Source organism: Grampus griseus, assembly GCF_964374135.1.
Source record: "Grampus griseus genome assembly, chromosome: 10".
NCBI lineage: Eukaryota > Metazoa > Chordata > Mammalia > Artiodactyla > Delphinidae > Grampus > Grampus griseus.
In genome coordinates, this window is record NC_139004.1 from 31861125 (window position 1) to 31888413 (window position 27289).

The window sequence follows — 27289 nt, forward strand, 5'->3', positions numbered from 1 at the left end:
GGTATTTGATAACAGAACTCCCACTGGACATTTACTTACCCTTTTCTTCTGGGAAAAGCAGCCATTCCTCTTTGCAAAATCAAGACAATCACAGTTGCACATTTTCCCAAATCTTTGGCTGTATTGCAATGGTTGTTTCATTTTGTAATCTCCAACTAAACATTTCCTAACCATGGATTAACAATATAGTTACTGACTGGTTTCTTTTAACAGTATTTATCCAACATAACAAAATAAACTGCAATTTGTTATACTTTTTTTTTACAAAACATTTTATAAATATTTTTACAAAATGTATACAAAGCAATTTCAAGTGAGACATACTATACAAATGAAGGTATTTAAGCAAATAAAGCCCACACCACACTGACAGTGAGTGACGCGTCCTCTTTAAGTCAAGTCAGTCTGTAAGGCCTCCCTAATCTAACAAAGTCTGCTAAATTCTTCAGCGCTAAAATAGTTCTTTTTCGTAATTGCCAGTTTAAAATTTGCTTTATCTTTAGGCAGTACTTAAGGACACAGAAAATCAAATGCTTAATAACAAATTCACACTTTTCCACAACAGGAAAAAAAAAAAAAAAAAAGAAAAGAAAATGATTTTTGTTACTGAGTATGAGTAGCTCTAAAACTTAACTTTGACTAATGAATCTGAACAACTGAATGTTGGCCATCCGAGGCTGAGCTCTCACCCTCCACCAGAGGGGCCTCGACATGCGAGTTATGACCTAATCACAGGAGTAAAATACATTTCATAATCGTCATTTGTCATTATCTAGAATCTTTCCTCCATAAAAAGTAAACTTACATACAAGGACACAAAAATTTACAAGTTTCATTTTGGTAAATTAGGCTCTCCGTTTTCTAGACAAGTGTCAAGGCTTAAAAAACCCTTTAAGATGGTATATCGAAAAGTTGGGACTGGGGTAGCAGGGCAGGGTAGGGAAGAAAGAGAGGTGACAAACGTACATGGAGCTTATCTTGTCTCTTAAGCATTCCACTGATTCAGTAATTAGTGTAACTCATTAGTAGCCTCCGTGAAGGCTTCTACGTATAAATTTCCACAATGAGAAGAATTTGATCAGGAGGGACCATCTTTAAGTCTCGCTAGGAATTAGGGGAGCATGAGCCCTAAGAGAAGAGCCTATGAAATCATGGGGTTCAGGGCAGGGTGTTACCCCAGGGCTACCCAAACAGAAAGTTCCAACTGGCAATACCAACTTATCTTTCTAATATGTTACAATACAGGAAGAAGGGGAAATCTGCAACTTGGACATTGGCACAAATAAGGAAAACATGGTCACCGTAAAATGGCCCAGATTTTCCAATTTCTATTGGCTCAGGGGTGGGAGTGGGGAGAAGGTATTTTGCTTTTGTGAAGACTGGCTGTCTCACAGGGTTTCTTTGTTTGGGGGACTAAGGAGCAGGGAGAGTCTAGGTCTTCTGTTACTGTGTTTTCTAGTAATCAGAAGCCTTCCTTTCCATTGCAGGCCAACCTGGAAGAGAAATGCCCAACATGACGACAGGGGGGTCATCCCCATTCTGGGGATGGCCAGAAGCGGATCTTGGCAACATGTTAGAGTGGCGCAACATGGGTTGTGCCTCTAAAGCCAGAGAGATGGACAGAATAAATGAGAGCCCGTGCACATAACAGGGAGGGTGAGCGTGTACACACTGTCGCCAAAATGACCTCTGGATCTGAACAGCCCAGACACACGCACGCACACATGTATGTAAGAGGGTACATACAAAATACCATATGTAGCTTTCCCAATGCTAGGAGATACTGATGGTTACAATGACATTGAGAATGAAAGTGTCAACAGAAACGGGATGACCTGGGGCAGGTATACAAGAAAGGAAACTGGGGAAAGCTCCCTGAAAAGAAATATAAATAAATAAAGCAATAAATCACGTTCACGAACATGAACGTGGGCCAAACACAAACTATGGCAGGGAATGTCCTTTGGCTCTCAAGTGGGAATCCCGGGTCTCAGATCTTTCCTCTCAGTGGTGGGCTGGCTGGTTACCTTTGGTTTGTCTGTGTTTTGGTAATGATTGCTGCCAGGGGTGACTACTGTTCTCAGACAACAAGAAGCAGAAACAAGGCCAAAGTCCCCTTAACGTTTAAACTGAAAAATTACAACATAGTTTTCAAATGAAAATACTTTTGACGCTTGCCTATTTGTTGTGGGAGGGGTGCAAAGAGAGGTTAAATGCAACAAAACCCAGCAACCAACAAAAACATACATTGTATGCTGCCTAGATCCAATTATAGAACGCAAAACCCTTGTTTTTTCTCAATAGTTAACATATATATGCTTTTACATATATACATATTATAAACCTCATGGCTCTATCCTGGCCTCCCCTGTACACTGTGCCACTTAACTGGTTTCCATTTTCTTTTATTTCGCCTGGTGAGATTATCTCAAGTCGTGCTGTCGCAACTCAAAACAAAGTATTCCCTAGATGAAACTCAACGCAGATATGCTGAAGAGGTGAGGTTTTGCTCCGGGAACATCAGAAAAGCACTTGAACGATGAACAGGAAGCCCTGCTTGTGCGCTACAGGTGCTCACGCCAGGGCCGTGGGTCCTGGCAGAGCAGCCAGGACTAACTGCTCGGAGGCGGCCAAGGGGAGAGCCATGTGGTCTCCCGGCCCATGACACCCCAAGAACCCCCCAAAGCCAAAATTTGGAGATGCAGTGGGATTTCTTTAGAAAGTATCTTCTATCAGTCCTGTTTGATTTCCTTTAATAAGTCTGTTCTTTTCAAATGACTTATGATTGTCAGAATTTTACCCAGGGCCTAGTGTACTGTGATCTCATTGAGTTACAGTGTTTAAAAAAAATAAAACAGATAAACAAAAACAAACAAAAAAATGACTATAAGCACTTTCAAAACACTTGAAATGTGTAGGGCCCATCAGACTGCTTTCTAACAAGGATCAGTTTTACTGAAGGATCTCCCTGTAACCACGACGAGTATTGCTCTTAAACAAAGAATGGGATTGAGATTAGAAAGAATAAGCTGTGATGAAAGATCAAGCAGGCTGGAGACAGGAGACCATTTCCATTGCTTTTGCCAGGAAAGAATGTAACTTGTCCGGGGCAGGGTCTCAGGGGCAGGTGGGGGAGGACTGCGGCTATTAACACTCTAGGATACTATTTACAGCTGCTTCTAAAATGGAGTCAGTTTCTACAATGCCTTCACTGTGGTCCGGGATGAACTTTTCCAGGCAGTTTTCCTGCGAAGCCATTGGAGAAAAGTTGGGGAAATCTAACTCAACAGAGCCGCTAACCGTGGGGTCACTCTGGGGCTGCCGCCCCGCCTTTTTGAGTTCCAAGATGTTCTTAAACGTTGTTTCTAAACTCTTAGTGAGCTGGAGATCAGGCTGGGGCTCGGCTGACCCTTTCATGATGTCTGTGTGTAAAACTTCATTCTTTGGAGAATTCCGCAGAGTCTTGTCCTGGAAGGAGCTATTACACGTCATCTCCAGGTGCGAATCTACTAGGAGGCTTGAGAGTTTGCTCTCAGGACCGTGATCTGGTCTGGACGAGTTCTTCCGGTGCCCTTCAGGGCCGGGAGAGCACTCACTGCCTTTCACGGAGTCCTTCCGGCTGGTTTTCTCTTCAGACGCACTCCGGTACTGAACTGAGCCCATTTTGTCAAATTTCAGTGCTCTGCCGAGGCATTCGGTTTTTTTAGCAATGTTTCCTTCTGCGGAGACCACGATGTGATTAGGCACTAGATGAAACTGGTCGTGATTTGTGGGTTCTGCCGCGCCTGCTTTGGCTCTGTCTCTGCTCTGGGCCTTGGCCGTCAGATGCACGGAACTGGCTGTTTTACTGCCGTGCTGGTCACTCCTGCCAAACTGCGTCTCATGAGCAGCTTTATCGAGTTTGAAGGAACAACAGAAATCAGCCTGAAAGCCCTCTGGAAATGGGAACAAAAAGAACGTTAATGAAAGAATGAGACAGGACTAGACAGTGGCCCCTCAGTGGGTCAGGTGCAAACCCACCCCACCCCACCCCACCACACCGGGTCAGCTGTTCATGGCCAGGAACGTGCAGAAGCACAGTACTTGAGGGGCGTCCTTGAAAAGGAACTGAGGCTGCGGGGCTGCAGCTTCCGGAGGAGCTTAAACCTCTTTGAAAAAGGAGCTGCTGGATGACAAATGGGAAAACCCAATGGGCAAAAAGCTCCACTTTGTCTTGGTCTCTCACTGTAGTTTTGGATCAGTTTTTTATTAACGACTGCTTTGAAACAGTCGGAAAACAGCAATCAGATGTTAGTATCAGCCTCGTTTCTTCCTTGGAGCAGAAGGCCCTGAACAGAGGCTCTGGCGGGGGGCCGGGGAGGACACAACTACTTGTCTGTGGGTGATCGCACTTCAGTCCCTCTAAACGCGTGGCAGGGGACCTGGCATAACTGGTGGCACTTTGCCAGGAACACAAAACGAACGATCAACATGCACCTTAAATGGCATCTGCTTGGAAGGGCGGTGGGGTATGGAGGAACCGGGTCTGAGGGTGAGTGCTGACCTGTGCCAGGCTTGAAGAGCCAAGGATGGCGAGAGGAGTGTTAGTGAGGATTTAGCGGGTGGGGGGTACGGAGGGAGGGAAGCAGGTTGCTGTTATGCAAGGGCAAAGAAAGTGTTCACTCTGGAAGTAATGAAAGTGAAATAGAGCTTTGGTGATACCTATAAAGCCACAAACGTGGATTTGTTCACTAAATCCCAAAATATGAGATCTAGGGGACACAGCCTTGAAATCAAAAAAGGCGATTCCCCCCAACAAACACTGTGCACGTACAATACAGAGGAGGACGGAGCATGCCCCTGCCCACGTGACACCAGGCCTGAGGGGCTGTGACAAAAGAGGAGGGTTTATCCCCAAAGCCCAATTCACCCAGTGGCAATAGGGGATTTCACGTTCTAAGAGAGAGGGGCAGAAATATATCTCACATTGTTCTCTTGTTTTTTGGAAAGATTTGAGGATCCTCCTAGGTATACAGCAATTCCTTAGGACTCTCCCTCTACACTGAGTATAAGGATCATGTATTCTCTTGGAAAACTTCTTAAGCCCCATCAAACACAAGGCTGAACCTTAATATTTAAGTATCAGAAAAGATGTTAGAAAAATAGAAGTAAAGCCAGAGGAAAATAATATTCCAATAGGAGGGGAATGGATTAGCCAAATTATCGAATTAGTATATTAAAAATTTATTAAATATTATTTTGAAGACTATAGCAACAGGATAAAAACTTCAGATGTGTTAAATGGAAGAAAATTAGAATAACAAAATCACATCTAGCACATGACATATGATTATAATTATATTATAAGTGATGTATGCAAATGGGAACCATAACTGGAAGAAACCTTGGAGAAATAAAAACATTCCTTTTCTAGGATGGTAAAAGTCTGGGTAAAAATTGATATTCCACAAATTGTTATGTTATTCGATTTAAGAAATTTTAGACGCTAGAAAGAAGTACAGAGAATTCATTTTTAAACGGCAGAATGTGGGTTGAATCTAGCACAGATGCAAATGGCAGGAAGCTGATGGGGTGCGGGAAGAGTACCAACAAGGAGCACTACAATCTACTAGAGCCTGTGGGCAGGGACCATGTTTCACTGATTCCCCCCCAACAATGCATTGCACATAGTGAGAAAACTCAATCATTTGCTGAGGTTTAGTTGCTTCTGGGAAGGCTTCTGACTTACTTTAGTTCTCAAAAACTAGGGAAAGATTGATAAGTTTGAGTTTACAATGGGGAAGAAGAATCACTTAACTGAATGTAAAATTCCAGTTTGGATTTTGCAGAACAACCTTTTCAGAGTATTCATATCCTGCTCTCAACTCTGGATTTTTTTTCTCCCCAGAATTCAGGATCTACCTTCAGGTTTCAAACTCCAAGGTCACTTCAGACAGTCTCCGCAAAGCCATAGTCCCTGAACCCTGGCGGTAGCTCTCCTCTGCTTTTACTCTGGCGTTTCTTACCGGGGTCTACAAGTGCCAGACGCTTGTCCCGGGACAGAGAAGCTCTTTCCTCTTGGTTGAACATTCTGTCGATCATCACCATCTCAGCGGAGGGATTGATCCGCTGAAAATGAGAAAGCCTAGTCATTTCAAATGCCCTTTAACAAGTGCAAACAGCTCGCTGTGTTTTGGGGACAAAGGAAGCAATCAGAAAGGAGAATATGTTTATCCTTGACATACTTTTTTGAATCGTGTTTTTTGGGGAAAGGTAATTTACCACATTGGTACAAACTTCAGAAGGTACTAGAGGGGATGTGGAAAGTCAGCCTTCCTTCTTCGCCTCCCCTGTGCACTGCCTTCCTCACCCACCCAGGGCCCTCCCTGCAGGAACCCTCGTGCCAAGCAGTTTAATAAACTCTTCCAGAGATAGTTTATGCACACACACAAATTTACGTTCTTCGTTCTTTATTTTTGCACACAAATGGCAGCAACTATACACACTGTTCTGTACTTTTCTTATTTCCTCCTCTGCTTAATATGTGGGAAATCTTTTCATTAGGATAACCTTTTACTTTATATTCTGCTATGCTATAATTGTGTTGTGTTTTGACCATGCTGCATGGCTTGTGGGATCTTAGTTCCCCAACCAGGGACTGAACCCATATCCTCAGCAGTGAAAGCACAAGAGTCCTAACCATTGGACCTCCAGGGAATTCCCTATAATTATGTTTTGTATTAAGGCTTTCCTTAGAATTATTTTTTGCTGTACAGAATCAAATCTTAAATTATATTTCTGGGTCTTATTTAACATAAAAATTCATGGCAGATATAATTTGTCCAAGTAATTAGTCCATTTGTCCAAGTCTGTCCAAATGGTCCTTTTCTCACAAATGATAGAGTTAGTCTTTTTGATATCACAGAGTTTAGTTTCAGAAATGACTGTCAATATAAGAACAACTATTTCAGACTTTGGTGGCACAGTTTTAATATACATAAGTATAGGCATATCTCATTTCACTGCGCTTTGCAGGTATTGCATTTTTTTTTTACACATTGAAGGCTGTAAGCAACCCTGCATCGAGAAAGTCTATTGGCACCACTTTTCCAACAACATTTGCTCACTTCATGTCTCTGTGTCACGTTTTGGTAATTCTCCCAATATTTCAAACCCTCCACCAGCAAAAAGACTACAACTCACTGGAGGCTCAGATGATGGTTAGCATTTTTTAGCAATAAAGTATTTTAAAATTAAGCTATGCACATTGTTGTTTTAGACACAACGCTACTGCACACTTAATAGACTGCAGTATAGTGTAAACATAACTTTTATTTGCACCAGAAAACGAAAAAGTTCATGTGAATTGATTTATTGCGATATTCACTTTATTGAGTGGTCTAGAACTGAACCCCCACTGTTTCTGAGGTATGCCTGTAAATATATACACGTTAGTTAAACACAAACACACACACATACATATTTATACTATATTGCGTACGTGTATAATGTAGTTCAGCTAATCTCTCAAGGTACATTTTCAAAGCTGATCTCAGATTAAAAGCCACTGGTAAGAGACCAATTTATTAAAGTCTGTATGATCTTAGAACTGCTTCTAAAATCTCAGCTAGGTTTGGTCTTTCCATCATTTTCTGAGATACCTTACTCCTTTCTCTAATTATCTGGTGTTTTAAAATTAATTTTAGGGGAGTTCCTCAGCGGTCCAGTGGTTAGGACTCAGCGCTTTCACTGCTGTGGGCTGGGGTTCAATCCCTGGTTGGGGAACTAAGATCCTGCAAGCCATGCGGTGCGGCCAAAGGGAAAAACAACAACTAATTTTCGTTTCTATTTGGGGTGCTGAAAATGCTCTGGAATTAACGAGTGGTGCTGCTTGCACAGCCTTGTGAATATACTAAAATCCATCAGGTTGTACGTTTTAAAATTAAGCGTGATTTTTTTGGGGGGAAATTATTATTGTAATATATGACAAAAGAGTCATATTTATTTATTTTTTTATTTTACAGTTATTGGAGTATAATTGCTTGTTGTGTTAGTTTCTGCTGTACTACGAAGCGAATCAGTTATATGTATACATACATCCCCATAACCCCTCCCTCTTGAGCCTCCCTCCCACCCTCCCTGTCCCACCCCTCTAGGTGGTCACAAAGCATCAAGCTGATCTCCCTGTTAAGCATGATTTTTATGACATGCTAGTGATCTCTCAATTGAAAACAAGACAAAACTAACATTTTTTTTTTTTTTGGCTGCACCACGTGGCTTGCAGGATCTTAGTTCCCAGACCGGGGTGAAAACCCGAGTCCTCGGCAGTGAGAGCACAGAGTCCTAACCACTGGACAGCCAGGGAATTCCCAAGACAAAACTAATTTTAACACCTGTCACCACCTCATCTTTTCAGATATTATTCTGAACAATATTCAGCAGAAGTGTTGCTGGTCCTCTCCCACGTCTTCTGGTTGGTGAGAGGCAGTGGACAGCATCGGAGTGCGGATGGGGGTCAGGTGGTCCTGGTCTGTATTCTAGCTCTGCTAATTACACTGCAAACTTACTGGCTGTATGATGTTGGGCAAATTACGTAACCAAAGCCCTAGTTCCTCATTTGGAACCAGGAAAACAATAGCACTGACTCAGTGCGATCAACCATGGAAAGCATAGCAGATATAGCTGCTGTTAGTAGAAGATTCAGTCAAAGGTAAGTTTTTCTACAACTTTAAGTATCTGTGCCTTTTAAACTATGTTGGCAAAATGTAATTTCTTGAAGTTTTTCTCTCTGAATTAGTAGCTGTGACCTGTGGAATTTAAGAAACAAACATGCTTGGTAGTGGAACTTTACCATGGCATCTTCCAGGAGCAGGCATCTGTACTTGTTAAGCATAGCTTGGGTCCTTTTTAGGAGCTGAGTGGCAACTGTTTCAAATTCATTGTCAACTTTAAAAAGAGAGAGAGAGAAAAAAAAAAAAGTAAGAGTGCAAATCACTCACTAGGTCCTTTTTTCCTTAGGACTGAAATGAATTATTCCTCCATTTTCTCTTCTTAGTTTAGTTCTCCCTTGGTTAAACATCATCCTTCTGCACTCCTGTCCCTCACTATTCACTGGAATGTGATCACAGAAACTCATTTTAATACTAGCTTATTTTCACTCTAATCAGGAAACTAAAAACATAATGCCTTTAATTAAGATCATTTATAAAAGAAAACCACGTTAACACAGACCAGCAGCAAATATCAATGAACGGAGAACGATCTACTAGTAGGTGACCTAAGCCTCCACTTCCTTCCAACAGCATGAAAAACTGAAACCGCTGAGACAATGAAGTCCTACTGTCCGGGCTGGGCAGACCAGTTTCACGTAACGACACCAACTCGTCCGTGGCATCTCGCAGGTCATGGTCCTGTGGCTCTGTCCTTTGTCTCTCTGTCTCCAAAGGTCTCACGTTTTCCACTTCACTCTTCTTAGAACCTCCACATCCCTGTTTAATGCTGGATGTGGACACTCTTCCCTGGTCCTCCCAGGGAAGCTCACAGTGGATTGACTGCTGCACTCCCCTCAGAGACCCTGCTCTGGACTCACTTTGGAACCTCAAAGAATGCCTTTTGGGAACTACAGGATCTATCTAATTCATAAAAGTGATGGCAGCAGCTCAGGGTACCTATGCATTCTATCTAAACGCAAGGACTGTGCTTGAATCACCGTGCACAGCACCTCGTCCAGGGCCGTCCTGTCTGCAGCCAGCGTCCACACAGTGCTCTGGATTCACTGCCCTCAAATGCGTCCATAAAATATTCGGACATCTGGGTATCCCTCCAAAGAATGCTGAGAAAAATAAGTCACAACCCTCAACGTGGACTGGGAAATCAAGTAAATTGGGAAGAAGGTAGGTCTGCAATGAAAAACAGTAACCTGGCTACCATCTGGGGGTGACGAGGCTCTGGTTCTCCTGTGGGGTGAGTCCCCAGGAGGGCGTCCCTAGGAGGGTGTCTGGTGTCAAGGTGGCACTCTGGGGGTCCAGCCTGCTTACCTTTCTTCAGGTCTTCCTCCGTGGGCATGGAGCCCTGGCACACATGGTAGGAGAGCAGCCTTTGCACTGCGTCGCTGAGTGATCGGAACTGACTTTTATCAGGTGTCACCGTGTGGGTTTGGTCCCTCTGTAACTGCTGGAGAATGCTGTTAAAGAGAAATCACCAATGGCAGTGTTGAGTCATGTGAAGAAATCTAATCACGATGGTTATTTGCATGCAAAGACAATGAGAGACACAGGAATGTTATTATCCAGAGTATAGCAGGTCTTTTTTCCCCTCAGTTTTTTTGGTTTTTTTGCGGTACGCGGGCCTCTCACTGTTGTGGCCTCTCCCGTTGCGGAGCACAGGCGCCGGAAGCGCAGGCTCAGCGGCCATGGCTCATGAGCCCAGCTGCTCCGCGGCATGTGGGATCTTCCCAGACCGGGGCACGAACCCGTGTCCCCTGCATCGGCAGGAGGACTCTCAACCGCTGCGCCACCAGGGAAGCCCTCCCCTCAGTTTTATACTTCATACATCATGGTGGGTTTAGAGTTTAGTCTAACCATCAACACAGGGGACTCAAACTATGCCCCTGGCCTCAAAAGCATGGTGTTCCCCCCAGCCATTCAAGTGTGGGCGCTCACACAGACCTTGGCAATGCCTGACCACTGGCCAGCTAAGCTTATGGTAATATTTCTGTTCTGAACATAGAAGTTTATTTTTTTTTATTTTTTGGACTAATAAACATCATTGATAGAACTTATTATAGACGAATAACCAAACAAAGTCTGTGTCTCAAAACCAGTGTTAAATCAATCTCAGGGCTGAGAGGAAGAAAAGGGGAGCCTAAAATCACAAGAAGTGCAGACATCTCCTAGGATCCCTGTCCTTCTGGATCCACGCTCCCTTCAGGGTCTTCACCATCATCCATGTTCTCTGCCACTGGACAAGCTTGCATGATATTGTCTTCTGATACAGAACAAATCATCCAAGGTTCACTGGGATTTCAGGAGAAATCAGATAGCTTGGCAGTGTGACCACCATGAATAAACAACAGCTCTGCTGGCCCATCTTCTGCATCGTCCTGGGATTGTTCCTCTCCAATTTTACTTAAATCCCAGACATTTAGCCTGTGATCAGTATAACTGCAAGCCAAAATGGTCTCATTGTGAGGCGACCACTGAACCTGGAATATTTCATCCTTATGTGATTCAAAGGAATGCAACTTAAGTTTCGGATTTCTCAGATCCCACAAGGCAACAGTCTTGTCAGCTGATCCTGTGGCAAGAAGGAACTCACTAGAAGGACTGAAAGAAAGGCAGTTCACTTCAGCAGTGTGAGTACCAACTGCGCGGCTTGGTTGGACATAGGACTTCATTAAACCTTGCTTCTCCTCAGAGACCCTCAGGCCAATCAAAGGGTATGTGGTTGCTAAAAAAGACAAAGAACTATTCTCCTTAAGAACAAAAGGGTGAACGGTAGGCTCAAACTACATTTGAGATAGATATAGATATCTCCTAGCAGAAATAAACTATAGGGAAAGATTTCCAAAGTATACTTTAAAAAATATGTAGTATCATAACCTGACTGTTGTTGTATATTTGTTGAAGGTTAGGAACCTAGAAAAATGTTCAAAATGGGTCATTTCCGAAGGTAACTCACAAAGCTCCTTTCGTTAGCTGTTTTGCAGCAGGCCTCTTTTGTCCTCCCGAATGACTGTCCACCTAAAGACAAAACACACCTCTTATTATTCCCTTTTGTAGAATAAGCAAAATACAGTTATACATAAGGGTCACTGTGTTTCCAATATTTTCAAATCCTTATCAAGAGCAGACTCTAAGCATGTAGCATTTGCTATAATTTGCCAGTGTTGAAAAATGAAACAAAGAAACCCACAGACCCATGTAGCGAAGTTGCACTGTGTCAAGATTATAGAAAGCTGTACTATCAGCTCCTTGGAAGGACTTAGCTGTACCCTAAAGCCTGATTTCCCAACTCCCTCTACAAAGCTTCATTATATTTTTGAAGAAATATATTTTAAGTAACAACTCCATCAACATCTGAAAATTCAGTAGACGGTCCTTAATTCATCCTCTCAGTGGTAAATAAGGGAGCAAACACGTCTGAGCTCCTGTCACATACAGTCCAGGTGTGTGACCTAGCAGAGGGCATTTCTTGGATCACGGTAAGGAACAGATACGCCTTACATCAGAACCTGAGAGCTGAACCAGATCCTTCGCTGAGTATTCCAGGCAGGCCCAGACCACCACAGATTTCATTAAGCTATTATAAGTTTGATGGAGAAGAGACTAAGGCCTTAGAAAACTGAAAACAAAAATTTTTTTTCTTCTTTTTCAGACAAGTATGGGTTAAAAGACCATAGGGACTGACTACTTCATACACTCCTGCAGGAAAAAAAAATCTCTAGTATAACTAAGAGGAACAGATTCACTTTTGATAGGATAACAATCATTATCATTCAACAGTAAACTACATTTTTTGAGTGCCTATGATGTGTTGGCTGCTGGTATACTATTAATTCATGAGGAAATGAAAGAACTGTAAACATGTGAGAAATAGAACAGACACATTCATCCTATAAACATTAACATTACAAGGCATGGCTCTCGGGGAAGGTCTTCAGTGAGCACTTTTGTGGGCACACAGGGTGACAAGGCTGACTGTGCAGGTGATGCCAGACAGCCACTAGCAAACAGAAGGCGACGCGACCACATTTTCTGTCAGTCGTGCTGAACATTGAGAAGAAGCTGTGCAAACTGTTTTCTACCTGCACAACTGGCTGGCCAGGAGATGATCCAACGACTTTTTCCTGCTGTGGTTGTGTGGTTCCTAAGGACACCGGTATAGCTTTGCTTCCAGAATCCTGTCCTATTAGAATGAACACATGAGACGACGTTCAACAGAAACAGTAAATCAGGCCCATTGTGTAACCCCTAGAGTCCAATGTACACAGATTACTGAACATTCTGAAAGGGATTTGTTTATCATGGGTGCTGGCTGTGAGGAAGGAGAGCAGGAAGTACACTTATCTACCAAAGCTCTAAAGACAGAGGTAAGGATTATTAAAGCTTATTTAGGTAATAAATAGAAATAAACACATAAATAAATGGTAATAAATAAAAGCTGTCAATGCTACAGTTTCAAATTATCTAAGGTCTAAGGAATAGGCCTCAAAGCAGTGATCTGTCAGTATTACAGAACCCCCGAATACTCACAACTTAAGAAAGGGAGGCCCAAATAGAAGACTGGCTAGGAGTGTTCATGCCGTCATCTTTTCTAGTACTTATTGAACAGTGCGGGTGTTCAAAGCTTTAGAAGAAATGGAAGACACGGCCCACCGTATTTTTTGTTTTTGGCTGGGGTGGGGGAGTGTGGGGGGGAGATTCTAAATATACAAATACAGGATAGTCACAGAGTCGCATGTGCCGTATGATACTAGGTTTCATTGTTTCTAAGCAGCACATTTTTTTCACATAATTTAATGTGTTGTAATTTAAACAGAAGTGCTTTTCTTTTCCTCATTAGTATATAAGATACTACAGATGCAACATGGTACATTATTTGGGTGGAAAGGATACGGAAAGAAGGAAGGATCAGAGCGGAGGTGAGGCTGAGTGGAAGAGATGCAGGATGAGGGATGCGTGAAGAGTGTGCCCTGGTGCTGGGAGGACTGGGACAGACCAAGGAGAGCTCACAACAGGGGCTCCTGACCTGGCAGTGCTGTGCTCAAGAGGCCTGGGATGGGCGCTTGTCTCAGGCCATCTGCAGTCTTGGAAGCAGAAATGGGGGAAGTCTGATTCAAACTTTTTTTTTGAGCCTGTGAAAAAACATTGCCAAGATGGAAAAATTAATATCATGATAAAAGCTTTAATCGCTTAAAGTGCCAACCAAGTCTGTTAACGAGTCTCCCGCATCACCTTCGGTTTAGCTTACAAAAGTTTAAAAACATTATTCTCCTATCGCATCGGGAGAACTGCAAAGAGTACCCTTTAAAGTCTACAAGCCTGCTGAATTTTCTTGACGCCATTCAGGAGGGATGACTGATCCCAGCTGAGCTGATTGATAGCCTCTGCTTTCTCACTCCTGGAACTCCTGTGTTCATGGTGCTCAGATGCAAAGCTGAGCCTGAAACCAGTCTCTACCCCCAACAGTTTCTATCCTCAGTAATGCAATGTCACGCCTGCAAGGATTATGACCCTGAGTATCAGTTCCCATGTGGGGTCTGCAGGGATGCTGAGCACCCGGTCAGGGCCCAAGCACCAATCCCAAATCTACTGTCAACATTCGCTGTCCACTGTGTGGATGATCTAAAGGAAATCTCACCCCTGCCGTCTGGGATGTCTCTAGTTCATGTCATGATAACCTCAGGTGCCATGTAATTGGGAAATGTAAATTCAACTGAATATTAGTCTGAGCAAAATATTATTAGAAAATTTAATCTAATGTTTAAACTGTTGCGTGCTTCCTTTCTATAAATAAGGAAGATGAACTGGATGATGTTTAAGGACTAACAAATTCCTTTTAGCTCTAAAAAAATCTGTTATCTCTATAATGCATTTAGAGTAAGATGATAAAGGGTTTCTAAACTACTCCCAAATTTTAATCCTTTATGTCATTACTACTTCACAGTGCAGTAAGTTTTCAGTTTTTCCTTCAGTTTTATATTTTGTATACCAGCAGGTGATTTAGAGTCTAGTTTAACCATCTCCTGTGACCTTGGCCTAAGCAAAATGTTCCCACCAACCATTCACATGTCGCCGCTCACACAGACCTTGGCAATACCTGGCCATTGGTCAACTAAACTCATGTTAATATTTCTGTTCTAAACAATGAATTATTCTAAACAATTAATTATCTATTTGGTCCTTTTTTCTAATACAGAAATGGAGATGGATTTGACATCAACCAAGAAAGACTGGAGGAGGTCTTTGCAAAGTTGGAAACAGTCACTTTGCTCATCCTTCCATTAGCAGGGAAGGTCGGACCTGCATCTCTTAGTGAGAACACCACGGGGGAAAATCTCCCGGTCTTCACAGCATTTGCCCTAGAAGATAACTCCACACTTTCCTACTGTAGGGAAGCTCTTCACAAGAAGGACACCCGTGTTGTGAGGAGGCCTGGGGTGAACAGTGAGCACAGGCCTTCCTCACAAATATTTCCAAGGGACGAACACTAAGGGCCACCTTGACCTAGTGGTTAGCATTCCGGGCTTTCACTGCCATGGCCCGGGTTCAATCCTTGGTCGGGGAACTGAGATCCCGCAAGCCGCTCGGTGCAGCCAAAAAGTAAATAAATAAAAACAAAACTAAGGGCCACCTTGAATAAAAAAACAAACAGGTAAAAGTTGGAAGAACGTGGTCTAACAGGGCAAGGCTATATTCTAGATGGGACTCTGAAATAACGAGATCAACAGATGAATAGATGAACCAGAATGAATATGTTCAAATGACCAAAATCCTCATAGCAGTGTTGCAGGGACACAACATTTTTGGAATTTCTTTCAATATGCCTAGTTCACATGAAACAGAAGAGTATCATCCTAATTGCTTAAGAGCACACAAGTTTGTTTTTTTTAAAATAAATAAATGTCATTACCCAGCCTGATCTCCCACCTTATTTATCAGATATCACCTTGAATGATTCCTAGCTATTGAACAGACAGATAAAACAAAATCCATGCATACAGAAGTAGTAAAACTGTAAGAACAGCAAGGAAGAAATCACCATAAAAGTCAGGAGAGGGGCTAGGTTAGGAAGGTACATGGAAGGGGGTACGTTCTGGGGTACCGATAATCTATTTCTTGAGTGGTTACCTGCATGGGTATTTGCTTTATAATTATTTGTTAACTGTACATTTATGTTTTCTGTATTTTTCTATGTGTTTCTTCATAATACAGAAGAGTAAAGAGAAAAAAAAATACTCTGAACAATGTAATCTAATGTCAAAGCTTGAAAAATTGCCATCATTTAAGGGTATAAAGTACTGTTGTGTCTGAAAACAAGGTTACTAACTGTAGGGACACCTCTTGTTTGAGCAGGTTTTTTGTTTTTTGTTTTTTTTGGCTGCAAGGTGGTCTTTCTCTAGTTGCAGCGAGCGGGGAGCTACTCTTTGTTGCGGTGCGCGGGCTTCTCATTGTGGTGGCTTCTCTTATGGCAAAGCATGGGCTCTAGGCGTGTGGGCTTCAGTAGCTGCGGCACGCGGGCTCAGTAGTTGTGGCTCGTGGGCTCTAGAGTGCAGGCTCAGTAGTTGTGGTGCACACGCTTAGTTGCTCTGAGGCTCGTGGGATCTTCCCGGACCAGGGCTTGAACCCGTGTCCCCTGCATTGGCAGGAGGATTCTTAACCACTGCGCCACCAGGGGAAGTCCTGAGCAGGTTTTGGTGTAAGTGTTTTACAGTCCCCTTGCCCACACCCATGTGGGGGTTGAACACTGGCATCAGTGCATTTTCATCTTTCAGCTACTGCCAGTACCCCTCACTGTGTCCCTCCCCTTGGGACTGGAATGATCTCCCCACCTCTTATGCTATGAGGGTAACACAGGTTGGGCGGGGCGGGTAGGGCCAGGATGGTGGTAGCATTGTAATCCACTGGGAACTTGGTTTGGTGTCCCCACTGGAATCTCCTCCATTCACTAGGTCTGTATGTTTGGAAAGCGCTGCTGCCCGAGGGATCTGCTCTGTGCCCAGATGTTCGCTGGTCACTGGTCACTCCCAGTCCCCTGATTTCAGAGCAGGACTTTTGTGTGTCTGGTTCACTGCTGTATCCCCAGCACCAGAAGAGGGCCTGACACCATAGTGAGCGCACAGTAAATCATTGTTAAATGAAAATAAGTGAGTGAATTCCACTGCGGCATTAAGTCATAGGGGTCTGTACTTCCTCCTAGTCCAATGCCCCTGCCCAGGAGCCAGCAACTTTCTCTCATTCCCCCCAAATTTAGGTTGCCCCCGAACTGACAATCTTTTCCAGAAAGAAAATATATCATTCAGGTTTTTTTTTTTCTGAACTCTTAGAGAAGACTTTTAAAAAATTTTATTTATTTATTGCGCCGGGTCTTAGTTGAGGCAGGCAGGCTCCTTAGTTGCGGCATTTGAACTCTTGGTTGCGGCATGCATGTGGGATCTAGTTCCCTGAACAGGGATCAAACCTGGGCCCCCTGCTTTGGGAGCATGGAGTCCTACCCACTGTGCCACCAGGGAAGTCCCTCTTAGAGAAGACTTGCTCTTGAAATATATTTTCTTCACAAATAGAGAAGTTATTTAAGGATATTTTGTTGAGAACTTGGCTCCAAGAACTCTGCTCATATCAATGTACAATTTTAACTCTTTAGACCCTGTATTATCTTGATACCACGTGAATATACAGAAATCCACCAATGGATCAGAATACTCAATATATCCCTATCCCCCTCTGTGGTACACTTTGTAAGAAGCCAACGACAAACTAGGAAGATGATATTCGTCAACTGACAGGCATTTGCTGGGTGAAGGAGGCCATCTGGGATCTTCCCAGCCCATAGTCTCCTCTGGGAATTGCCCCACTGCCATAGCAATGGGTTGGAGCCAGCACAGTTCGACACACAAAGGTCTGTTACCTGCTAGAGGGCATTAAGAGCTAGAATCCAGGGAACGAGCACCTTTTCTTCCCATGGAAAGTGCCAAGCCTGTCAGTGAGCAGCTTCTCTACCCAGAGGGGTGCTTTTTTCTATTTTGGCTCAGAGGGGCACTTTTTCCTAATTTGAACAAAGGCTCCATATAGAGCATCAGCTCTATATGTATAGAGCTCCGTATAGAGGCCCTGCGTGGCCACTTCCTCATGTTCCCCACGACTGGCTCCTCTGGTCAAGGGTGACTGAACCACGGGTGGGCCAATCAGACTCTCTCTCCTTGGAACTGAGAATTGGGGGAGGGGGAGGGATACCTAAGGGCCGCGGTTCTCAAATGCAGGTTTATAGCCTAATTGCATCAAGATCACCTGGGGGAGCATCTGAAAGACAAAGTTTCTGGGTTCATTCCACAAAGATCGATTCAGAAATCCAATGTGGGGCTTAGGAATCTATAAATTTCAGAAGCTTTCCAGTTAATTCTGATACATTGCTAAGTTTTGGAAACCACTGCACTTGCCAGTCTGTTTTTGTTTTTTTGTTTGTTTTGTTTTTGCCAGTTTCTGTTAAACGCTTGGAAGAGTGAGAGAGGACCATGAAGGAGAGAGGTGAGGCCATGCTATCTTGAAGAGGCCAAGGGAGGAGCAGAGAGCCTGGTTCTGACTCTTATAAAGAAGCTCCACTACACGAGACGTTCTCCTTTTTGCTAAATGTGTTAGGGTGAGCTTCTAGAGAGCTGCAGCCCGAAGTACCTTGACTAAGACATTCGGGTGTTCACTGTATGCACAGCACCATGGTAATCACAGAGAAGGCAGCTGAAGGATACCACACACAGTCTTTGCCCTCTGAAAGTTTACCATCCAGAAAAAAACCAGGCCCACCCAAACACAGTGTACCATATTATGGTGTCCGACCTCAGGCCCTCATGCATGACCAGCAATCCTCTTTTTCCCCTGGCGAGCTCCTTGCTTATTTTCCACTGAAGCCTATTTCATTATCTTCAAACCTGTAAGCCAGGTGAGAATTCATTCAACTTTCTACCACCAAAGCTACGACATCACCTGCAACCCCATTCATCCCTTCCCGCTTCTCTGTTACAGTGGAAGAAGCATCCCCCAATGCTTTTATAAAAAGAATCCCACCAACGTTCTGGAATTCATATCCTTCTCCTTCACATGAGCTTGGAAAAGAGCTCAAGCCTTTCCCGTTTCTTATAAAAACCACACCCTGACTCCACACATCCGTGGAGCTACTGCAGTGTCAGTTACTGTCATTTTTCTGGAAGTTGTCTGTGCTTATCACCACACTCCCCTACTCCCCTTAATCTATTGCAACTGGCTTCTGCACATATCACTCCATGGAGACAAATCTTACCAAGGTCAACAACTGCCTCATTGTTGCTACATGTGTCAGAAACATTCCCATCCTGACTTCCACCCACTTCCCAGCAACACTCCACTCTGTGGACACCATCCCTCCCGTCTGCCTCATTTTCCTTTCTTAGCTTCCAAAACTAAGGGTTTTACACCTCCTCTCTGGAATATTCTGAGTCTTACCTGTGGACCCCTCTTTCTGTGTCCACCCCCTAAGTGTGTTGGTGCTTTGGGGTTCTCTCCCGGCTGCTCCTCCTCTCCTGACACACTCTTCCTGATCCGTTTCATCCACTCCCACCGCTTCCATCACGATATATATGCTGGTCAATCCCACTTCAGCTCACAATTCACTCTCTGCTTCAGCACATGTAGCTGTTGCCCATACAACTTGGTTGTCCCAAAGGTACCTCACCCTTGACAAACAACCTAAATTGAACTCAGAACTTCCCTTCAAATCATGATTTCTTCCCATGTTCTCTATTTCGGTGAACCTGGGTGTCACTGCCAGAAACTTCTGTGTCACCCTTATTCCTCCACTATAGCCAATCAATCAGAAGTTCTATCTAACCTGCCTCAAATCCATTCACTTCTCTCCATTTCTTCTGCCACTAGGCTCAAGTGGGTCTGCACTATTTCATGCTTACGTTACGACACTGGCTCCTGCGCCCGGCATCAGCGTCCTGTAGCGTTTAGGGCTCGCTTACCTTTCCCACCTAAATCTTCACATCTCACTTGAACTTGTTTTCCTTCTCCTGCAGAACCACGTTCTCTTCTCTCTGCAAGGCTCTGCACTTGCTGATTCCACTGCCTGAACATTCTTTACTCAGACCCTCTCTTGCTGGATAACCTCCTTCTCCTACAGTAGGGCTCAGTCAGAAACCACTATTTCGTGGAAACCTGCTCAAACCATCCCATCTTGGTGAGAGGCTCCTTTTCGGAGCCTGGTGCCCTGGGCTGCTTCCACCAGAGCACTTAGAATACTGTCTTGTGGCTGTCGGCTTATCTGCTGCCTCCTGCTCTGCAAAAGACTGTTGCATCCCTGGGACTTGGCCCAGGGCTGGCCCCGGCAGCTACTGATACACTGTTGAATGAATGAATCAGTGAAGGAAATATTGTACCTGGTGGGCAGTATAAATAAAAAGTGCGGAGGGGAGATCAGTGGAGGGTCCGAAAAAGGCTTCATTCTTTTAGGGGCTTTGGGTGCCCTGAGGGAGGAGAAGCATCTAGGCCAGATAGGAAAGGACATTCAGTGAATGCCCATCAGCAAAGGCTTGAGGCTCACGATGAGTCTGGCCTGTTCAGGGAGCCATGAGGGGTCCTGCCTGGCTAACCCGGAGCAGCAGTTCAGCTTGAGAACCTTAGCGGCCAGGCTGGGGGTTGGTACTTTCTCCCGTGCAATGGGAGGCTCCCAGATGATTTGGTTCAGGTCACCAAGCAAATGTTTTAGGAAGATAAATGTGGTGGAAGCCAGACTTTAGGGAGAGTCTGAAGGCAGATTAATCACCCCGACAACTGTTACAGCTGTCTAATTACAGTACAAATGGGCCTTGGAAAACATCTACCCAGCGGTCCATTCTTCCTCGTTTACACTTCAGAATCACTTGGGGAGCTTTTGAAAAATGCTGCTGCCTAGAGCCTTTAGTCTAGACCATGTAAATCAGAATTTATGAAGGTGAGGCCCAAGCATCCATGTTTTTCCAAAGCTCCCCAGATGGTTCTATTGCATTGCTAGGGTTCCTCACTTTCAAGAGAAAACTAGGGCTCAGAATGTAAGATAGGAACTTAGATCACAAAACCAGTCACTGGCAGAGGAGGACCTGCAAGTGAGCTCTGACTCCTATTCCAACTCTTGTTTTCCCCATTATACTGCTGTCCCTCTTAAAGTCTAGCTCAGGGTATAGATGTAGAAAAGAGAGAAATGGGAAGCAGTGTGGTAGAGACAGCTAGCTGGTGGAGTCTGCCTTTACAGCAATTTGCCCATGCTCTGAACCTCCATCTCCTTGACTGTGAAATGGGAACAGTAATGCTACTTGTAGCCCCAAAGAAAGGATTAGAAATAATACAGATAGCCCCTGCATGTACCAGTTGTTAATAATATGATCATTATTTTCATTATTATTGGGAAGAATGGATATAAGACATTCAAAGAAGAATTTGTAGGATTTGTAACTTATTAAAGGTACAGAGGAAGAGGAAAAAACAAGAACATCTAGATTATGAAGTCTGGGCGTCTGAAAATACAGTGCCTCCACAGTAAGGTAGGCAGGCTGAGCTGGATGGGGAAAATTAGGGAGGGGCAGGGCAGGCTGGAGACTTCAGTGGTAATTGCTTTGGAAATCTCACACGGCAAAGCGCCGCAAAGCACCAGTAGGTGCTGCTCTCAAGGAATTTAAAATCTAAAACTTTTAGTGATCTAAAGAGATTTGGACTTAAAATAATTTGTTTACTTTTGTTTGATAGGCTAAACTCTTGCAAACTGCCTTCTTTGTCACTAACTTTTGAAATATTAATCCATTTAAAAGAGAGTTTAAATCCTGGAAATGACTCCCTGCATTAAGAGGTTTAAATTCACAGGGCTCCTCAGAGACACGGCTGATTCTAGGTCTGTGGCGAGGTAATCACAAGACATGCCTACAATATCCTGTGCTTCAAAGTGCTCAAAGGAGGTGGGGATGTGTCAGAAGTGTAGAAGTCAGCTTAAGTAGGCCTCCACTGACCAAACTTGGGACAATATAAGCATCAAAAAGAATAATGAAAGCAATAAATTGCAATGTTAACTTTAAAGAGAATACATGGCCTTTTGGAGATATACACTAAAAAATTACAGATGAACTTATATGTCTGGTTTAGCTTCAGAGTAATACTGGGGAGGGGAGACTGAGTGGGGGTATGGATGAAACAGGAATAGCCATGAGCTGGTAAGCACTGGAGCTGATTGAGCATGGGGGCTCATTATACTAACTTGTCTTTGTTCGTGTTTAAAATTCCCTGTAATAAAGTTTTTAAATTAATGCAAAAAAACAACTATGATTTCATAGTGTTAAACACACACACAATGTGAGAAGAAAAACCTCTTTTTTTATGGAAAAATCCCAGTCAATAACAGTAGATAGGATAATATAACTAGAAAGTCATTTTGCAACCACTAATGCAATATATACCAATGGATTCAAATCACTGGGTGAGAGGCCGGGAAACAGGAGAGTCACGTGGTCCCAAAGCACCATCCTAGAGATCATTTCTTCCTTATGTGGGAACAAGATACCTTTGAATACCTTGAGGAGAAACCTGGCAGGGGGCCACCATAACCAAGTGCTCACATCGGAATCACCCATAATGGGAAAAATCGACATTATGTGCCAACCATTCAGCCAGAATCTAATCACGAGGAAACAATCAGACGACACACTGAGGGCACCCTACCAGACAACTGGTCCAGGCTGCTGTAGCCTGAAGAGATGTGACAATAAATGAAATCAGTGTTCTCTGCTTTCTAGAGGGAGGCATTGTCATAAAGGACATTACTGGGTCAGCTGGAAGAAATGTGATATAATGTTATTATGTTAATGTTAAATTTCTTGGCGGTGATAGTAATACTGAGATTGTGTTGAAGAAGGTCTTTGTTCTTGGGAGATACCTGCTGAAGAATTTAGGGGTCAAGGGTCATACCATTTGCAAGTTACTTTCAAAAGGTTCAGAGAAAAGAGTGTGTGTGTATGTGTGTGTGTGTGTGTGTGTGTGTGTGTGTAGAGAGAGACACACAGAGACACACACAGAGCAAATGTTGCAAAACATAAACAACTGGTGAATCTAGGTGAATAGGTTCACGGTACTCTTCCAACTTTTCTGTGGTTCTGAAAGTTTTCATAATGGAAAATGTGGGGTGGGGACTTAAGTTCGCTCTTCAAGAAGCTGGTTACACTGGTTGCCTGCAGGCAACTGCGTGCCTGGGGAGCAGGAGGAAGGAAATTTTTCACTGTAGTATACACCTTTCTGCACCTTTTGAATTCTGAACCAAATAAGTGTATTATCTATACCAAAAATAAAGTTGATATTTAAAAACTCATTGTTCTCTAATATTAATGCTTTATAGTATCAAAACTTGACATATTAAATTTCTCCAAATAGATAAACACTGTAGGCCCCTGATAATGGTATTTTTGTTCATTACAATGTTCTATAAAGTAACTTATACAGAAATTATAAAAAGAGTCACTGCAAATGTCTCTGGATGTCCTAGGAGTTTAAATGTTAGATGACACCTCAGCACTATTTTTCCAACTTGTGTTGCCTCCAAGGCTGTGTCTTCCTTACTCCAAAACACCTGATGCTTTAATTGTTCTGGAAAACCTGCAGCAGAACACACAGGACATAATGCAACTGATCTAGTTCCCAATACTCTTTGGCATTCAAAGTCACAAAAACTACTTTGGAGCTGCCAGTGTAGGCTTCTTGTTACCTTGGATAGTTGAAACTTTGGGGAGTCAGAAAGACAGATTTTTTTTTTCCCCCTCATTGAAAAAAAAAAAAAGGAAAAAGAAAGGAAATGACCATGCTGTGGCTGATTATGTATAATTGATTAAAATAAACATAAAGCAGATCAATATATATAGATATAAAGTAATCCTCAAGTTCTATAATTAAGTAAAAACAGGTATGGTGTGTTGCAGAGATAAGTATATATGGGACGTTTGTGCTGTATATGCAGAGGACATATCTGGGGCAAGAGAAAGAACCTAGAAACAGTGGTGGCCTCTGGAAGAGGAAGGCTTACTTTTCATTCTGAACTATTTTGGAACTGTTTCTAGTGATTACCAATGGCATGTTTTACTTATTTTTGAAAAATGCATCACTATGTTGATAAATGCTGTCCAGGTATCACCTCCTCTACCTGGGGTAAGTTTTTAAAACTAGAAGAAAACAAGAGTATCTGTAATTCCACCACCCAGAGAACTGCTGTTAAGGGAGCAGTACATTTCCTCCTAATCAAGTTTCTGGTTGTTTTGTAAGCAAGAGGGTTTTCTATTTTCTAGCTCACCATATTGTCTTTTAACATTTTTCTAAAAGAGAAAACAAATTGCTTATTAAATATTTTACAGTTAAATGTGCATTTTAAATATTTCACATTTAAAATGTCACTTAAAATGACTTTGTAAGCCTTCCCCCAAATCTTTAATTATTTTTCAGAAACATTTAAAATGGCTCCATAATACTTCATTATATCCAATAATCCTCCTACTATTGGAGAATTATTATATTGGGTTTAGAACACTTTTTTGCACCCAAAGTATAGAAGAATATCTATCTATAGTATGCTATATTTGAGTAAGAAAGGAGGGGAAATAAGAAAATATATATGTAAGGAAATAAGAAAATATACATGTATCTGCTTATCTGTGTGAAAAAAAACAGAGGATAAATAAAGGAGAAACTCGGGCTTCCCTGGTGGCTCAGTGGTTGAGAGTCCGCCTGCCGATGCAGGGGACACGGGTTCGTGCCCCGGTCCGGGAAGATCCCACATGCCGCGGAGCAGCTGGGCCCGTGAGCCATGGCCGCTGAGCCTGCGCGTCCGGAGCCTATGCTCCGCAATGGGAGAGGCCACGACAGTGAAAGGCCCGCGTACCGCAAAAAAAAAAAAAAAAAAAAGGAGAAACTAATGATATTGCTGAAAATAGGGGATGGATGAGAACTGGCAGGAAAGGATGGAGGGAGGGGTGGGAGCAGGGAGAAAGGCCAGGGAGGAGGGAGACTGCCCGGCACACTTTCTGCATAGCCCTGACTTTTGGGACCATGCTAATGGTTCACTCATTCAAAAGAAATTAAATAGATAAAATCAACAAGGGTAGTGGGAAAAGAATTCTAAAATGAAACACAAACAGAAACAAGCAAAAGTATAGTTCAAAAGAATAGCATAACCATACCAAGGGAGGAAAAAAAAAGTACTAACTCTAGTAACTTTTGAATACAGTATTTTTAAAAAAATTTTTATTGGAGTATAGTTGATTTATAATGTTGTGGTATTTTCAGGTGTTGAACACAGTATTTTGACTATACACCTTTAGGTTAAAGACAGAATGTAAACCAATACTGGAGTCTGAAGTAGGTTTGTTTTTCACAGTGCTATGAATTAGCAATTCTAAAACTATTTTCTTTGTTTTCTAGGATTGGGCAAATAAGCAAATATATTGTGGGGCAGGCTTTCTCACTGTTAGAAAAGAGAGCTACAAATATGGAAAAGGAGACTTGAATAATGAACCTGGTGGTACTGGATTAGAATTGAAAGTATCAGTATGAACCCATGGTTTTTAATATAGATAGATGGACAGCTATAGATGTTGAGTATGTGTAAATACATATAAGTCCCAGCTGAGACAACCTCAGTAGCAATGAATATGTAGTGCTCAGATCTTGCTTCTAAATATTGTTCTCCACTAGAAGGAACAAGGTCCCTCAAGTGGTTGATTCCAGGGCAGGGGCAGGGAAAGTGAAAGACGAACGTGGAACATCATGTTTTGCCAGAAATTAAAGGAAGTGCTCAAAGCACGATGGAAACATGTCAGAAGGACCAGCAGCCAATACGGAGGGGTGCCCAATGGCATCAAAGCAATTTGAGCATCAAAATAAATGATTGTAACAATTTTTAACACATTAAATAAAATAAGAATCTATGTGTCCATACTGGCATAAGTAAAAGGGGGAGACAGAAAAACTCTTCCTTAGAGTAGAATGCCAACAATTAATGTAGAATAAACAATGGAATTAGAAAGTCTCTATTTGGTGACTGTCACAGTAACAGCTGATTTAGTAATAACTGATTCAGTCAGGAATTATCAATGAAAGCTTAAACTAGTGTGTTCAAGTTTGACAAGAAATTGGATATCTACATAATCTCCATGTAACTCCCCGAAGAAACTTATTAACTATGCATCAGACACCACATGAAGCAGACACCATCTTAAGCAAGTGTTCAAAGTTAACATCACCAGGAATGCGACAAGTTCACATCGTGAGGACACATCCATCACCTCTGTGGCAATCCTACCAAAAATGTATAACCTGAATCTAATCATGAGGAAACAACAGAGAAACCCAAATTGAGGGACACTCCACAAAAAAGTTGGTTTGACTCTTCAAAACAAATCAAGGTCGGGCTTCCCTGGTGGTACAGTGCTTAAGAATCTGCCTGCCAAGGCAGGGGTCACGGGTTTGAGCCCTGGTCCGGGAAGATCCCACATGCCATGGAGCAACTAAACCTGTGTGCCACAACTACTGAGCCTGTGCTCTAGAGCCCGAGAGCCACAACTACTGAGCCCACATGCCACAACTACTGAAGCTCACGTGCCTAGAGCCTGTGCTCCGCAGCAAGAGAAGCCACTGTAGTGAGAAGCCTGTGCACCGCAATGAAGAGTAGCCCCCACTTGCTGCAACTAGAGAAAGCCTGTGCGCAGCAACGAAGACCCAACACAGCCAAAAATAAATAAATAAATAAATAAATAAATAAATAAATAAATAAATAAATAAATAAATAATCAAGGTCATGAAAGACAGCAAGATGAAGAAACTGTTTCCAGGACTTCCCTGATGGTCCAGTGGTTAAGACTCCACGCTTCCACTGCAGGGGGCGTGGGTTCGATCCCTAGTTGGGGAAATAAGATCCTGCATGCTGCGCGGTGTGGCCAAAAATTAAAAAAAAGAAAGAAAGAAAAGAAAACCTGTTTCCAATTTAAAGACATGACAACAGAATTAGGCAGTGATCCTGGGTTGGATCCTAGACCATAAAAACAAAACAAAATATAATTTATTCTCTCTTGCTATAAGGGACATTATTGGGAAAATGGACTAAATCAGAATAAGGTCTGTAGATTAGATGATAATACTGTAATAATGCTGTTTTTCTTGGTTTTGATGACTGTACTGTGGTTATGTAGGGGAATGTCCCTGTTCTTAAGAGATACACACTGAAGTCTGAAGTATGTAGGGGTCAAGAGGCATCATGCCTGCAATTTACTCTCAAAACTATGTGTGTGTGTGTGTTTGTGTGTGTATGTGTGTGTGTGTGAAAGAGAGAGAGAAGGATAAAACAAATGGGGTAAAAAGTTAACATCTGGGGAATCTTGGTGAAGGATATATGAGAATTGTTTACACTAGTCTTGAAACTTTAACTTTTCTATAAGCCTGACGTTATTTCAAAACACAAAGACACACACACACCTTTAACACCAAAAGTAATACAATGAACAGCCTTGATCATAAATAATCTTTGTTTCCTTAGGATTCTTAGTGGAATTACTAAGTCAAAG

General features: G+C 42.8%; 1 protein-coding gene across 1 annotated transcript in view; it reads right to left on the minus strand.

Annotated features, from left to right (window-relative positions):
* Positions 1–111: 111 nt before the first annotated feature.
* The window catches only part of BICRAL (BICRA like chromatin remodeling complex associated protein), a 44480-nt gene continuing 17302 nt past the window's right edge, over positions 112–27289 (minus strand). Inside the window, exons 6-12 of the mRNA XM_082663576.1 lie at positions 13729–13834; positions 12785–12885; positions 11659–11720; positions 10017–10162; positions 8831–8925; positions 6006–6108; positions 112–3935 (exon numbers count right to left, since the gene is read on the minus strand). Of these exons, the coding sequence (XP_082519702.1) occupies positions 3148–3935; positions 6006–6108; positions 8831–8925; positions 10017–10162; positions 11659–11720; positions 12785–12885; positions 13729–13834 (1401 nt within the window). The 3' untranslated portion in view covers positions 112–3147. The remainder of the gene's footprint in view (positions 3936–6005; positions 6109–8830; positions 8926–10016; positions 10163–11658; positions 11721–12784; positions 12886–13728; positions 13835–27289) is intronic.